Source organism: Pseudochaenichthys georgianus, chromosome 6 (genome assembly GCF_902827115.2).
Source record: "Pseudochaenichthys georgianus chromosome 6, fPseGeo1.2, whole genome shotgun sequence".
In the NCBI taxonomy this organism is placed as follows: Eukaryota; Metazoa; Chordata; class Actinopteri; order Perciformes; family Channichthyidae; genus Pseudochaenichthys; species Pseudochaenichthys georgianus.
This window is the reverse complement of record NC_047508.1, coordinates 40,064,611-40,082,110: the sequence shown is the minus strand read 5'-3', so window position 1 is coordinate 40,082,110 and position 17,500 is coordinate 40,064,611. Positions and strand designations below refer to the sequence as shown.

The window sequence follows — 17,500 nt, the reverse complement described above, 5'->3', positions numbered from 1 at the left end:
GATTCATCCTCTCTTTTATTCTTCTGTCTTCTATCAATTTTCTGCTGATGACATTATCTTGGCTTCTCTCGTATACTTTCTTTTATCATCCTTTTCTTATTTGGGTAACACTTTATATTAAGGTACACAAATTAACCATCAACTAGTTATTAATTAACGTGCATATTAGCAGTATATCGGCTATTTATTAGTCATTATAAGACACTTATTCTACATGACCATATTCTACAAGCACAGGCCATTAGTTGAGTGTTTCCTCAATAACCCTCTAATTAGTGCTTATGTGCAAGTAAGGAAGTTGTTGTACACGAGTACCCTTATTTCTTATTCTGTCTTAATCCTTTCTTCCCTTTTTACATCACGATGTTCCTCCATTATTTATATTTCTTCTTCTCAATTACTATTTTACTCTTTCAAAGAAACCTTTCTTTTACTCTCAGCTTCCCTCAATGCCATCCACCTCCATTCATCTTCTTTACAACCAATTCATTAACCACGCTGACCCGCTCCCGCTGCCCTCGTGGGACAGTTCATCAGCGGAGCCTAAATATACATAATCAGCATGTTGTGTGGTTACGGTATATTTCTTCTACGGCATTTGTGCTGCAGCCTCGGTAACACGCAGGCTTGAATTAGACGACCGTCCTGTGGGATGTGTATGGAGTGAGTGAGTGTGTGAGGGTTTGTGGAAGGGAGGTTCAAAGAGCATGACTAAATAGAGAGATGAATAGTAACATCTTGACTTGCATGCGTTTGTTAAAGCGACGCAAAGTTTAGTTAATCAATGAGAAAATCTAAAGAGACATGAAGGAAATCGACGAATGCATTTAGCGAGTTGGGAGCATTTGCTGGTTCGAGCTTGGAAAATGTGACAATTAACAGCTTTTTTTGTGTTTTAAATCATTGGTAATTGTGTGTGTGTGTGTGTGTGTCCGAAAGTTCTTATCTTGCAACTTAATGAGGACCGATATTTTTTTTCGACCTCATGGGGACAGGACATTTTGGGCTATGTTGTTTGATCTCCACTTATTAAAAGTGCTATTCGTGGCTCAAGACTTCCAGTGTCGAGGTTAGAATCAGGGCTGTGTGGGAATGTGTGTGTGTGTGTGTGTGTGTGTGTGTGTGTGTGTGTGTGTGTGTGTGTGTGTGTGTGTGTGTGTGTGTGTGTGTGTGTGTGTGTGTGTGTGTGTGTGTGTGTGTGTGTGTGTGTGTGTGTGTGTGTGTGTGTGTGTGATCACAAACAGACATCTGTATTTCCGACAGTGAGCATTGTTCGACAAGCGTGCAGTTACATGTGTTCATCACCTGACCGGTTCTTCAGACAGACTTGCTTAGGTCACACCCAAAAGGCCTGATAACTCGGGAGGCCCAACATCACACACACACACGCACGCACACACACACACACGGGAAGTTCAGGGTACTTTTCCCACCCACACACGCACACTGGAAGTTCAGGGTACTTTTCCCACACACACACACGCACACACACACACACACACACACACAGGCACAAGCTGTCCCACGTCTTGTGACACGGAGAAAAGGGGAATGAAGAGAGAATAAAAACGAGTCTGTCTGTCCGAATGGGTAAAAAAAAGAAAGAAGAACAAGAAGAGAGGAGTGAGGGGGAGGGGGGGGGGTTATAGAGTGGGACAAAATGCTCCCATTCATTGTATTCCTTTGGGAACACTGGGACTGACTGGGGCTGCTTCACTTGCGCAAACACACAAAGATCTTCTTTTACCGAGGGGAGGGTGGTTGTGGGGGGGGGGGGGGGGGTCGCTGGATGAATGGACTGGGGAAGGTGGTGTTTGGGGGGGGGGCCCGCTCTGCACAGCCCCTAAGAAAACACAAGGCCCCCTTCCTCTAGCTGCCCACCAGACACATGGACATACACACCTAGGCACAAGGAACATGTGTACACGCGTAGACACACACACACACACACACTCAGAATTAATGGTCCTCTTGTGTACGGGCTGCAGGGTTAGGGGGCAATGAGTACGAATGCGGTGTGTCTGTATGTTGATGTGTTGGAGGAGGAGGAGGGGGGGGGGAAGAAAGAAAGGTAGTCGTCTGGTTGTGTATTTGGCGGGGTCTGCACATGTGACAATGCATACAGGTAAATAATGTTTTGTTAGCCTCAAACTAAGAAAAAGGTTAAAAGCAATATGTATGTCATCATGGTGACTTGTTCCAACAATATGATATAAATCCTACAATTTAAATGTAACTTACAAGTTACAACTTCTGCAAGGTCAAACATGCTACGGTTCAAGTTACACTTCACTGAATGATAAGTGATCCGTGGAAGCACAACGTATGCCAACTAAATCTGACTTTCTGATCAATTCTCTCTTGTTTGTTTTTTTTTAAACAACTGCATACTTTCTTCTACAGAATGTATTAAAACTAAAAGCCAGTCAAACACTAAGCCATATCATAGTGTATGACAGTGATTCTCAAACTTTTTTCAATAATGTGCCCCCTTTGAAAAAAGAATTCAGCCAGGTACCCCCTGATCAGCGCACAAACGATTTGTTAGGGAACAAATGCATGGCGACTGTGGCTGCGAGGGTCTGTGGTCGTCTTTCCACCAGAAGGTTGTGGGTTCGATCCCAGCCCATGCAGTCAATATGTCGATGTATCCTTGGGCAAGATACTTAACCCTGAGTTGCTCCCGATGGCCAACGGTGTGTGAAAGTTAGGTACTAGAGTAAGATACACTGCTCTGTATGAATGGGTGAATGACATGTAAAGTGCTTTGAGGGGTCGTAAAGACTGGATAAAGCGCTATATAAGTACAGTCCATTTACCATTTATATAAAGAGGTACAGCCTTGTACCATCAGTGTCTGATTTATTAAAACAACAACCTTGTAACTGAGAAACACTTAAATGCTACATTGTTAAAAACCAATTTTAACATCATGCAATAACACTGAGACGACATTAGTTGCATTGAACTGATCTTTTTAAGTACTTACAATACAGTGAGAAACATGAGCTTGTGCTTCACTGAGTGCTTCACTTTGCTATTCTCAGTGACAGGAAGGCCACTGCAGTTATTACACTTCGCGTTTTGAAATATGTGTAACTCTGTTAATATAAAACCCACACTGCTCAAACTTCCTTATTTTTCCTAAAATTGGTATTTTTTTTTTTTTCATTAACATAAAATAAATCTCACGTACCCCCTGCAGTACTCCAACGTACCTCTAGGGGTCCGCGTACCCCCATTTGATAACCACTGGTGTAAAGGATCAAGCAAAGTGTGTACATACAGTATCTGACAGTAAACTAATGTTGTAGCACTTAAACAAGGTTAGCGACCTATAGCTTAAGATGAGTTACTTTAAACAAGTATAAAAGCAACTAAAGCACAATGTTAGGCTAATCAACTTCATAAGCAAATGGTAAACCAGGAAAAAGTTATATTAGTTTGTTTTAGTTCTTCCTAAGCGGTCGGACTTTAATGCCACTTTAAGAACAAAATAATGTCTACCTACAAATAATTAAACGGTCCTCTCACCGTCTTGCTAAACCCATGGGAGCACGACAAAGACGCTAGAGGCCATTTTAATTGAAGCACACAGAATTACAGTACGCGTATAGCATCTTTCTGCAGGCTAACACGCAGGTTACTACACTCAAGTGTGTACAGTCAAGAGTTAGCCATTCTCCATAGCCGGTGAGTCCAATCGACGTTATGAGCCTTCCGTGGCTTTCCGAGTCATTGTGTCTGAAGCTGTATGTGCTGACGTAGGAGCTGCCTGTCTGTCTAACGACCATGTGCCTGCTCCATTAGCTCTTATGCATGCGCGTGTGTGTGTGTGTGTGTGTGTGTGTGTGTGTGTGTGTGTGTGTGTGTGTGTGTGTGTGTGTGTGTGTGTGTGTGTGTGTGTGTGTGTGTGTGTGTGTGTGTGTGTGTGTGTGTGTGTGTGTGTGTGTGTGTGGATTATTGTGTTTGTGTCTCAACGCAGGTTTAGCAACCCCAACCGTTCAGAGCCTCACCTACCGTCAGCGCTTTACTGACAAGAAAACAGATCCAAGCTTTTATTCAGTCCAACAGGATGAGACGACACATTTACAGAGAGGATGCTCATCTAATCTAAGACTTTGGAGTGTTTGAGAATGCCATAAGTGAACATCAGATTTGCTTGACTATAAAAGAGTGCATTTGAACCAGGTTGAGCTTCCAAAGCACCGCCGTATCCGTCTCAAAAGCACCCAGTACGACTGGTAGTCAAACCCACGTATTTAAGTTACTGCTCACAGCGGAAGCACCACACACAGAAGGCTAATGGTGTTTCAACAGGGGGCAGCACACTGTTATTGCTGACCGTATCGTCACAGGAGAACACAAGGTAACGTTGGAAAAACAATCAGAAAACAACAAGCAACTCAAATAGAGAAGAGGAGGAGACAGAGGAGTTATATATGAGGAACAGAGGGAGGAGGAGGAGGAGTGTGGCTTTGCAGTCATTAATTAGCCCGTTAGCTCGGGCCCGCGCGGTGCGGTTAGGGCCTTTGCCTTTGTGGGCCCGAAGGAAATGGGCCACATATGAGAGCCATTACAGGAACTGACTTAACAAAGACACATGCTGTCAGCCACCGGCTGGGCTGGGCCGCTCTGCCTACGACACACAGAGGGCCCACCACCGTGTGTGTGTGTGTGTGTGTGTGTGTGTGTGTGTGTGTGTGTGTGTGTGTGTGTGTGTGTGTGTGTGTGTGTGTGTGTGTGTGTGTGTGTGTGTGTGTGTGTGTGTGTGTGTGTGTGTGTGTGTGTGTGTGTGTGTGTGTGTGTGTGTGTGTGTGTGTGTGTGTGTGTGTGTGTGTGTGTGTGTGTGTGTTTTAGCATGTGTGTGTGCAAGGGGAATATATATGACCATGTGTGCACAGTTGCAATAACCGTCTCTTCTGTAAGTTGATATCAGATGCCTGTTAATGTGTGTGTGTGTGTGTGTGTGTGTGTGTGTGTGTGTGTGTGTGTGTGTGTGTGTGTGTGTGTGTGTGTGTGTGTGTGTGTGTGTGTGTGTGTGTGTGTGTGTGTGTGTGTGTGTGTGTGTGTCTGTTTGAGCTTGGGAGAAGTGGAAAGTAACTAAGTACATATACTCAAGTACTGTACTTAAGTACACATTCGAGATACTCAGACTTTACTTGAGTATTTTCCTTCTGTGCCACTTTACACTTCTACTCCACCCCAATTTAAAGGGAACTATTTACTTTACTACATTTACTTTAAAGCTTGAGTTTCTTTATAGATTCATATTTTGACACAAAGTATGAAGAACTTTTAAGATATGATGAATTAAATTAGAGCAAACCGTATTGCACCTAAGTAATTACGGAGTTGCTGTTTTTTCTCTCTCTCTCTCTCTCTATATATATATGTATATGTATATTATTCTTTATTTTTATGATTAGTTTTACTTTACTCTAAGTACATCTTCCATACTTCAATACTTTTAAGTAACCACCATTCTCAATATCTTGACTTTTAATGGTATTTACAGGGTGTCAGCACTTTTACTTTAGTTAAGGATCTTCTTCCACTGGAGATTGCATACATGTTTGTATTTTCTGTATTAACATCAGCTGTTTTTCTTTATGTGTCTGTGTGTGTGTGTGTGTGTGTGTGTGTGTGTGTGTGTGTGTGTGTGTGTGTGTGTGTGTGTGTGTGTGTGTGTGTGTGTGTGTGTGTGTGTGTGTGTGTGTGTGTGTGTGTGTGTGTGTGTGTGTGTGTGTGTGTGTGTGTGTGTGTGTGTGTGTGTGTGTGTGTGTGTGTGTGTGTGTGTGTCTGTGTGTGCAACCATATCTATCAGAATGGGGCCATCGGAAGCGTTTCTTTAACCCGTGGACATCCCCCGCTGGCTCTCCACACCATTTAAAACCACATGACAGGAAACCTGGGTCACTTTGAACTACACTGCCCCCCCCCCCTCTTACAACATCGCACCGCTCATCGACAAACACACTGACACCAGCCAGGGACAAAACAAAAAGACGAAACGCAGAGAGACACAAATGGAAAAACAGCTCCCTACTGGCGTTTCCTCGTCTCCATAAGTCAGATCCAGATAAGACCCAGTTCATCGCCGAACGACAACACTTTCAAAATGTCTGATAATGGAAGCATTAAGTGGATGCTAATGAATCACTGAAGTTAACTGTGTGCACGATGCAACAGCTGGCACATCAGGGGGTTGCTTCCACTTTTCTAGCGGAGAAACATTCTTATTTTTTCCATCTGGACAACATTTTGTGTTTTAAATTAAGACGTGAAAAACACGCTGTAAAAAGCGGGCTTTTACCACCAGACTGAGGCCTATTCTCTTTCAGCTGAAAACAGTAGCATTCGGTCAGCTCCTCGGAGTGTTGGCCTGAGAGGAGCTCAGGCCTGGGTTTGATAAGTGGAAACAGACCGGTGCAGCGCTGCCTGTGTGTTTAAAGCCAACACACATCCGACAGCGTAAACAGCCCGTACTCCAGTGACTAAGCCCTGGAGCTTAGCCATAATAATGCTAACCCTCCGTACAGTAGATGGACCATATGCTCCTGGCTAAGCTGGGGTTGATCACCAAGAAATGCCATTGTTTTAGAAATAGCCATTGCAACACACCCAACTGTTATTTAACAGCTTTACGAGGAAACTAATTTGCCTCCGTGCAATAAATCCTGTACATCGAAGTCACTCTGGAATTGTATAATGTAATCCAACGAGGAAAGTAGCCGTGAAACGTGAACTGGAGAGGGAACGGTGTCACCTGGGTGTAAAGCAGATACTTCTGAAGCTCTCCATGATAACACGCTGCTCTCGAGAACTGTTTCCTGCGCGTCCCTTCATCCTCAAAACCAAACATGACACAGTATCCGTGCTTCACAGCGTGGAAGAGGATCCGAGTAAGAGCGACTTTTTTTTATGGTCTTGCTCTCCCCCGGGGCTCAGAGGGGCTAATGAAGTCCGGTCCGAGCTTTATTAAGATCTAGAGGTGGGGCCTCGTCATAAAAAAGCAGAAGAAGAAGAGGGGGGAAAACACAAGCCCTCGTTAACTGCATCACACCTCCGGAGCACAGGGAGATCCAACGCTCGGGGCCCGTGGGGGGTAAAGGGCTACGCGACTGAAGCCGGCGCATCGGCAAGTGGATTCAAATTTAATTCAGCACCACTTAAAAAACTTGATAAAACACAAGCTGGCTAACTCCCCACATGGCTATCGTGCAGATTAACTGGCGCTTGGCTCGCAGCTGGTGGGCTTTTCTTGGGGACCTTGTATGTATGTGCTACGCATGATGGACCGTGAATGCATTAGGTGGCACGGTGAAGCAGATGTGAGGAGGACGAAATGGAAGCAAACTCTGATGGCTCTACAGTCTCTCCTGTTCTTAACCAGCTTATATTGTTACTTTTGAGCGTGTCGTGTACGGGCTCAGTGCACACGAGCTGCACACGAGTGGTTACAAAAAGGAAAAGCCCCTGAGAGGAACATTAAAGGTTCAATTGAAACAGACGGAGAGAGGAAACACAGAGTAGGAGGAAGCCTGAAGGATGCTGGGATATCGATCGCTGACTGATCGATGCCGCAGTAAATGATCCGGCCATAACCAGGGCAATTACTGGGTCGTCGTGTGTGTGTGTGTGTGTGTGTGTGTGTGTGTGTGTGTGTGTGTGTGTGTGTGTGTGTGTGTGTGTGTGTGTGTGTGTGTGTGTGTGTGTGTGTGTGTGTGTGTGTGTGTGTGTGTGTGTGTGTGTGTGTGTGTGTGTGTGTGTGTGTATGCATGCCTTTGTATTTACTGTATATGCAAGGCTGGTGAGCTGTAGCTGTCGTACCTGTCGATAGCGGGCAAAACATAAAAGAAAAAGGTCACAACCTCTCACGATATTGTCGTTTTCTAATCACACATGAAAACTGAGGCGATCCAGACGGAGGACAACGCATCGGCAGCGTCCTCTCAGAGATGGACACAGCAAAGAAGAGACAAGCGGAGTCCGCAGTCTCTTGCACTTTAAATATGTGTGTGTGCTGCTCTTGCTCTTTTTGCATATCATGTATTTATTGTTGCCATGTTTATAAATGTCATGTTCTTGTATGTTGTGTGTGAGGGACTGCGGGTGGAAATGAGCTCAGAGCTAAGATACACTTGAAGCATTATTCGTCTTCCGTGTTCATTAATGTGCATTGTCCCTGTTCAAATAAATGATTACATGACAATGAAATGAAATGCAGAAGGCAAGAGTCAACTTAGAAATGTGAGGAATGAACGGAAGATGAGTGTGCTTGTGAGTGTGCTTGTGAGTGTGTGTGCCTACTAACCTGGATCTGTTGTTGGAGAATGTTTATCTTGTGCTGCTGCTGCAGGAGCTGCTGCTGTTGTCTGGCAATCTGCACAAGAGAGAGAGAGAAAATATTAATACAACAACAATGCAGTACACAATTCTGAGAAGATACACAGCAAGTAAACGGACTGTACTTATATAGCGCTTTATCCAGTCTTTAAGACCCCTCAAAGCGCTTTACATACTACATGTCATTCACCCATTCATACAGAGCAGTGTACCGTACTCTAGGACCTAACTTTCACACACCGTTGGCCATCGGGAGCAACTCAGGGTTAAGTATCTTGCCCAAGGATACATCGACATGTTGGCTGCACGGGCTGGGATCGAACCCACTACCTTCTGGTGGAAAGACGACCGCACTCCCTCGTAGCCACAGTCGCCCAAGTATTTGTGTTTTGTCAAACTCCTTCACTTTTCTTTCAATGGGATTAAATGTGCTTTACTTTAACAATAATACAAAAATCTGCTTGAAAAAAATCGTATTATTGTTAGAAAGGGGGCACGAGCACAGAACTAATGACCCCTTTGAATAGTCACAGGCTGCCCCACATGTGACAACGAGGGGTTTTACAGGATGAAGTCCAGATGAAAATCAGTCTGTCATTTTTTATATTCAGTTATTAAATTATAGACGGACTGTAACACCACTATTTCTTTCTGTTAATATCAACATAAAAACCTGCTTTACAAACTCCTGTGGAATTAACAGTGTTTCTTACTTTACAATGTATTTATTTACAATCTGTTACTGCAGAGGCTTCTTCAATACTTTATTTATTCACCTCTTCTTTTGGTTTTTCCTTTTAGAAATACTACTTATATTTGCCTCGTTATAAAAAGACCAAACGCATGCATGTAACGATTAAACCTTTTCTTTCCAATAGCTTCTTGTTTTGTATTTGTATCCTTAAAGGTGGGGTAGGTAAGTTTGAGAAACCGGCTCGAGATCGCTAGAATTTGAAAATACACAACCGGAGAAAATCTGCAACTTCCTTACAGAGCCCCTCCTCCAACACACACGAACGCGCACATGACCAATGAGGGCACGAGATATGTTTGTGCCCCGAAGGAAGGCTGACAGGCAGGCAGGCCATCCAGTTACTTTACAGTACTTTTTACAGTATTACGGCTTCTACAGATGACATTTTTGTATGGATTTTTTGTCAAAGCACTTCAGATATTCATTGCTATCGGGATGTTAAGAGCATTCCATGGAATATAACATAAAGTGTATCTCGATCCGGTTTCTGAAACTTACCTACCCCACCTTTAATTATCTACTCAAAGTGATTATTTCACTGCCTAAAATCGATTATGTTGAACACCATTGAAAACTCTTATGATCCCAGCAAAGAAGTGACGCCCTTGGTCAAACACAGAGACACACATGCTTTGTTGAGAAGGGTGCAGCACCATAATAGTTTTTTTAACAGTGTGGAGAGCTTCTCAATACATCTCTTAACTGACAATGAAATGTGAGATTGACATGTTTACTACACCTAGCATGCCTCTGGTTCTTTTGTTTTGCCGTTTTGTCGAATAAAAAAACACCTGAAGTCAAGGACCATGTTATGCAGCTTGGGTCGTCCACTCACATGAGGTTAAAGCCCTTAAAGGGGCCGCACGTCGGCTTCTTGATCCCGCCCCTCTGCGCCAGAAAAGTAAAGCAGCTGCCTTTTCTTATCTTTTTTTTTTACCCGAGAAGTCGTTTAGTATATTTATTCTGAAATGTAATTACAGGCTGCTGAATGGGAGGCGGCGCCCCATTTGCACACATGTCATATTTCATTAAAGGCAGATTTCTCAGGGTTTGTCTGCAGGGCATTATCCGATCAAGTCTCAACAGCCAAATGACTGGCTGATATTGGAATCTGTCTTTCTTTTCACTCTCTCCATCCTCGATCCTTTGTGAAGCCGCGAGAGGTGGAATGTGTTGTGATGGGAGGTGTGGACTTGTCCAAACAGAGCCTGTCGTACGTCGACCTACAGTAACGTGTCGGCATAAAGCGAAAACAAAGAACGCTCATCTAAACACCTCGTTGCTTCCCTGCTCTCTCTGTCACACGCTTATTATCCTACATCTGACACCTGGAGACACACGCATCAGCATCTGAAACCTTTTGATTCCAAACACAAACACAAATACACCCAGACACGTTTTTGTCTTAACAACTATTCAAGAAAGTTCTCTTTTTTCAAATGTGTGGGTTAACGTATGGGTTCACGGTTCTTTATTGTCAAACTAACATAGCTACAGAGTAATTATGTGGTTGAACATCTTAGGTCACAGGCTTCTCCAACAGTGCAACACAATAACACAGATAAGCAGACAATATTAAAGCAATAATAAAGTGTATTATAATAAAGTAATACAAAAGAAAAATAGTTCTAAAAAAAGTTTTTTAAAAAGTGTAATAGTGGCAATACAACCTGGTCTCGAGCTAAGCTATTAGCATATGTAAAACCACATGGATGTCACAGGAATGACTAAAATAGTAGTAAGACCGTAAACTGACATTGAGTCTCACAAGGCACTAATTATTCATCCCAGGATGCATTGCACGATTCAAAACTGTTTATCCAACCCCTAGACCAGGGGAGTCAAACTCAAGGCCCGGGGGCCAAATCTGGCCCGTGACCTCATTTATTTGGCCCGCAAGAGCTTGCAAAGAATATAATACGTTTATTATACGGTTACATGCCACTTACAGAAACACGTTGTCCATAAACTACATGTCCCATAATGCATCTCATTTTGTGACATGCGAACTGAAGAGACTTGCAATTGTTTGCCCTAGACTTCTGCTTTCAGACGTAGTTAATTACTAAGTTATTATCCTATCCGATAATAATCCAATTCAGAGGCAATAATGTAATATAATACATTATTCTCTATATATTGTATATTTATATAGTCTTAAAGTTACAACCGGCCCTTTGAGTGCAACCATAATGCTGATGTGGCCCGCGATTAATTGAGTTTGACACCCCTGCCCTAGACACATCTAAATGTACTTTGAACATGGATACGTAATCATCCATTGTCACTTTATATAGGCTTCAGGAAGTCTTCACAAAACACTGTTGTTCAAGGATAGATAACAAATCTATTGAAAATTATATGAGCACACCGAACCAAATGCGAGAAAGGTAAGGACCTCAGCTATAATAGGAACTTTCAAGTATATCTTAATCTGTCTCCACCTCAGAGATACCCTCGAACCCCCTGGAGAAACTCGGCCATGTTGTATAAAACATGGCGACCTCGGGCGTTCAAACAGCCTCGTACCAAAATGACGGATCAGATTGTTTGCAGATGACTTCCTGTTCTATTAAGCTTTCTAAAACAGATCAAATTGGGTTGGCTATCAAAACGACTTGTTAGGTTTAAGAAAGACCCCTCCTCCCTACCTGATCCTGCTGCTGTCGGGCCAGCTCCATCTGTTGCCTCTGCTTCTCCAGCTGTGAGGCGGCCATCCTTTTCTGCTCGTCATGGGCGGAGAGGAGCTGCTCCCTGAGACTGATCAGCTGACCGATCATCGTGGACAGTTGGTGCTCCTTCTCCTCCAGCGACTCAGGCGTGCCTGGAGACGGAGAAAAGCGTTAGGATTGAAAAGATGTGGAAATAGGAAAGGTCTGCTGACTCAGGTAATTTGTTACAAAGCAGGAAATGCATGACACAGTTAGTGGTAACGGATGATTATCTATCTTTTACCCGGAGAAGTCATTTAGTATATTTATTCTGAAATGTAATTAGGGAGGCTGTGGCTCAGTGGGTAGTGTGCTGGACTTTGAATCAGGGGATAGCAAGTTCGAGTCCCACTGCAGTCAGCAGTATTAACACTGCATGAATAGGGTGTTTTATTCTAACATACCAAGGCATACCATTCCTCGAAAGGTCAACCCTAAACCACATGTGTTCTGGTTATATGATTGATGATATGAATAAACATTGAACAAGCAAGAAGTCTGGAGGACGCTCGATGCAATACTTGGATGAACAGTTTTGGATTTTTTGGATTCAAGAAACCAAACTAACTTTAACATATGGATCTACAAGGAAACAAAACGTTCTTATAACAGGAGCTCCACAGCCGCCACTCCACTTATTCACTTATTACCAACTAAACCCTTCTTCAAAACGTAACCCAACTACACACTTTTACATTTTCCTGACTGCATCTTGCATCGTTGTGACGTTGTTCCAGTGACACAATGTGTCCACAGACGGGCCAGGAATATCACACTTTGCAAACTAACTACCGTACTTTTCGGACTATAAAGCCGCGACTTTCCCCCCCCATTTTCTTTATACAGCTAACGGCCACTAGGGAACTCCTAAATCTATGGATTTTACAGGTAAAATTAACCACCTTTAACTCTATGGGCTCTAGGACCGGTCCGCGCCCGCCACCTTTAAGCAGAGAAAGCTGGAGGCCGAAAAGAGTAGAGACAGGTAGCGCCAAAGTAAAAGTGGAACCGAGAGACAGAACGAGAGCAAGACAGACGGACAATGTAGCTGCTGCGGCGTATATGTAAGTGGCGCTTTATAGTCCGAAAAGTACGGTACTCAGTTCCCGCTGCAGAGGTGTTTCCAGGAGCAAACGTTGACATGACGACACACGCACAGACAACGGTGAAAACAAAACGAGTGTCGCCGTTATGGCTCGTAACAAATCAAATGTGTTAAACAAACATGAGACAAACTTCAGGAACTGCCCATACCCAAATGATCATAAACCATCCGGCTTGGAGTTACATCGGACTACTTATTATCGTCTGCCTGTGTCTCTACATGCCGTCCGTGTTTATCACTTAGTGTCTGCACCAAAGAACAATAAAATCACTGAGTTAGCCTTTGAAAATAAGTAGCTGTCACAGGCTTTTGTCAGGTTTACGGTGAAAACATTCCTGGAAGGTTTGAGTCAGAAAGGAGGGCTCACATTAGAAACCAGACACTTCAGTATCATTTCACATCACTGTCCCACGTTACGTCTTAGTTCGATCGAACAATACCAACAATATACAGAAGATGTTGGCGGGAGAGAGCAGCCAAAACCATTACGCCATCAATCAAGGCAAAGGCACTGTGAGAACTAAGGGAAACCCCAAACACGAATGTCCCCTCTGCGGGACGAATGCAGGGCGTCTGATTCTGAAAATACGCCCATTTTAAGGCTTAAAAAGGGACTTTCAGTTGTGGCGGCAGCTTGTGACTGAAAAACACTTTATACACCATGTCCTATTATCTGCTGCATTTCAAACACGTGTTGTTTCCTGGCAGCTCCACAACACCCTTCAGCTTCACATGGTGTACATTGGAAAACTCATTTACCTTGATCCATGTTGAATAAAAGGTAGCATATTTCTTTACCGACAGCCCTCTGAGGAATTCACGTCAACTATAGGCGGCGCGAACCCCGCCTGACCCTGAGATACTGCTGCTGCTGTGTGTGTTGGGTGTGTGTGTGTGTGGTGTGTGTGTGTGTGTGTGTGTGTGTGTGTGTGTGTGTGTGTGTGTGCGTGCGTGCGTGCGTGTGTGTGTGTGTGTGTGATTATTCTTGTTTAGTGAATGCGCTCATGGCCACACTTTGTGTGTCAAGAGTGTTTTATGTATTGTGTAAATGGGTACAATCACAACCACAAGGGTGTGTGTGTGTGTGTGTGTGTGATAAACTCACTGAAGTTAATTTGTTTAGAAGTTCTTGCTCCTGTATATGTTTTATTGTGTGGTGTGTGTGTGTGTGTGTGTGTGTGTGTGTGTGTGTGTGTGTGTGTGTGTGTGTGTGTGTGTGTGTGTGTGTGTGTGGTGTGTGTGTGTGTGTGTGTGTGTGTGTGTGCGTGCAGGTCCTGCCCTGGGGCCATGTAGGGAGACTGCAGGGTGGCCCCAACACTACCTGCATACTAACAGAGTCTCCATTGTAGTCCTGTCAGGCCCTTATTGTACCCCAGACTTGGCCCACACACACACACCACACACACACACACCACACACACACACACACACACCCACACACACACACACACCACACACACACACACACACACACACACCACACACGCACACACAATTACCCCTCAGCACCCCTGTATCAAAGGCAACATTCTCCTCTTCTTGTCTCCCTTTTTTCGTTCTTCCTTTTTTTCGGTTTTCCCAAAACAACCTCCCCATCAGTTCCTTCAGAGTCCAGATTCTCTCTGTGGTCTCTCCTCTCCTCTCCTTTCCTTTCCTTTCCTTTCCTCTCCTTTCCTTTCCTTCCTTTCCTTTCCTTTCCTTTCCTCTCCTCTCCTCTCCTCATTCATTTTCTTTCCTCAAACCTCTCCTTTCCTCTCTCCTCATTCCTTTTCTTTCCTCAAACATCTCCTTTCCTCTCCTCTCGTATCTCCTCATTCCTTTCCTTTATTTTTCTCCTCTCCTCCTCTTCTCATGACATCCACCTGTAAACGTTTCTCTTAACTTGCTCATGTGTCTTGTGTCCTTCTCTCCTCTCGTCACCTCTTCCATCCCCTCTTTTCTCACCAGCTCTCTCAATCACCCCTCTCTGGTCTCCCCCTTTTCCTCTCTTCGTCACCTCCTCTCGTCTCCTCTCTCTTATCACCACTGTATCCTCCCTTATTCTTGCCTCCCTAATGCCAATCCAGTCTTGCAACACTGATGGACATTTAACAACGCTGGCATGTCTAAAAACACACACACACACACACACTTCTTCTTCCTATTTCCCTGCATTCCACGCAGTAAAGATTATTGTGTAATTGCAACAACTGCAATTAAAGCTCCGGGATTACGGCTCGTGCATTCCTAACGTAACATCCTGCGTTCCTTCAACACTTCTGGCACCAAAAACCATTTGAGACGTTTTCCGATTCCCATCCATCAGGATTATTCCAAACACCAGCTGAGGGCACAGAGAGCCTTCTGTGTGGATCCTCTGTCTGCACGGAAATGCGCTTCACTTCCGCACAAGGTGCTACTAGATGCTTCCATATGTCCGCGGTTTGTACGCGTTGCAATCAGAGAGCGAAGTAATAAATACAGTTATAAGTTAATGCTAAAAAAAAAACCGGGTATCTCAAACTATAAAAGATGTATGGATTCAAGAAATAACTTTTGCGACAAATATATTTGATATAAATTAAGATTAATTATAAAAATAATAAATAACAAGACCAAATGTGCCGATACAATCTTTTTTAGGCCAGTAACGACATTGTAAAATGCATTATTTTACCTCGTGTGTCTATTCTCGTGCCACTGTGTGCGTACATACAGTATGTGAATGTGATTTTATTCAGATTCAATTCAGTTCAAATTTAATTAAATATTAAATCATAATGTGTTATTCAATTACAAGTTCTATCTTGAGTCACTCAATAAATGACCACATCTCGTCCCAACCACTTCCCATTACAAACACACTGCATGACACGCACATGCCATGATTCTAATCACACACACACACACACACACACACACACACACACACACACACCCACACACACACACACACCATGTATACATCACTTCAGGGGACATTACATTGATTTACATGCATGCAACACATGCCTAACCCTAATCCTAATCCTAACCCTAACCAAGTCTTCACCCTAAAATGAATGATCCCCCTCATGGGGACCTCCATTTTGTCCCCATAAGGGAGGCGAGTCCCCACACGTGACTATGTACACAGATGTAGGTCCCCAAGTATAGTAATGCTAGGCACACACACACACCACACACACACAACACACACCCACACACACACACACACACACACACACAACACACACACACCCACACACACACACACACACACACGGCACCCCCGACTCGTTGGGCTTCTGCCAAACCTTCATGTTTCATCTGTGCGCCAAACTCCCAGAATTCCTCTGGATGAGTAAACCCTCGCCTCGGTGTCACACCACAACAACGCTCTGACACTCGACTTCCCGTCAGCCCGCAGACAAACATGGGCACTACATGTTGTCAAAACACATGTCATGATCTCCCCAGAGCTGCTGGGTACAAAGAGACGCAACATTTTAATCTGACGCTTCCAGGTTTACTGTAAGCAGATCCCAGACAGTCGGTAGGATAACAAAACAAAAGGTTGCCATGGGCACACGGTGAGATGATTGCTGCCAGTCGTACGAGCTTCTGCTCCGACACGGTCCTCGTGTACAAAGGTCAAAACAAGTCATTCTTAAAATCCTTAAAGCTTAACATGTGCTAAAGAAATTCCAGAAGTGTTAAAGTAAAAGCTGCCGGAAGATTAATCAAAATATGTTTATCTAAGTTTTTTTCACAAGTTTGAAGTTAACTAACATGTTTGATTGTTTTCATCATCGCTGTTTTAGAAATTGTTGCTAATATTAGCTAATGGAGTTAAAAACAAACGATAACATAGGACCAGCCTCTTCCTGGTTTTATTTTTTATTGTTTTATTTCATCTGTGGAGACCAGAGATGGAGTACTCGAGTCCTGGACTCGGACTTGAGTGCCGATTTTCGGGACTCGTGACTCGACTCTGACTCGCGCACTGATTGACGCGACTCGGACTTGGACTCGTGAATTCTCGCACAGGATGACTCGCTCGGACTCGACTCGTGAATTCCCCCCCCCACGATATTCGGACACTCGTACTCTACATTGACGCTCCGACTTGGACTCGGACTCGAGCACATTTTCTCTGGAGTCTGATGTCCTCTATCCTGTATGGCGAGTTCAAGTACTGGGCCCCGCTGTTCCAGTCTAGAGATGTCTACAGACACACCCCGCATCGTGCTGTATGCTTTCACACATTCTGCTTCCACATTGGAAAAGAGCAAAATGCTCGTTATGTGGAAACAATATAGAAGAGAAGGCTCCGTAACACATTACTCTAAGGATCGAGTTCAGACATATAGGCTGTCTTGAACACTATCATCAGAGTAACGTGATCTAATCAATAAATAAAGATTCAGCCGATAACACGAAAGCACATACTTAACATGCATAATGACATCATTTTGCATGCTAAGTAGCCATGTGCTTTCTGGGGATAAATCTTTATCAGTAAACTGATTTAACCCGTAAAGGTTCCTTCAAATAAGAGTCCCAATCTTATTGCTATCAAAATAAAAGTGCAAAACGAAAACTTTACCATAGGAAAATATT

At 43.7% G+C, this 17,500-nt stretch overlaps 1 protein-coding gene across 2 annotated transcripts in view; it reads right to left on the bottom strand.

The window, feature by feature from the left end:
• Positions 1 to 17,500, bottom strand: part of LOC117448685 (transcription factor SOX-6-like) — a 149,787-nt gene that overhangs the window by 43,390 nt on the left and 88,897 nt on the right. The window contains exons 1-2 of one of the 2 annotated variants that reach the window (XM_071203578.1): positions 11,755 to 11,915; positions 8,318 to 8,386 (exon numbers count right to left, since the gene is read on the bottom strand). In XM_071203578.1, the coding sequence (XP_071059679.1) occupies positions 8,318 to 8,386; positions 11,755 to 11,883 (198 nt within the window). In that variant the 5' untranslated portion in view covers positions 11,884 to 11,915. Of the gene's footprint in view, positions 1 to 8,317; positions 8,387 to 11,754; positions 11,916 to 17,500 lie in introns of those variants that run through there. The other variant, XM_034086031.2, reaches the window with a different exon arrangement.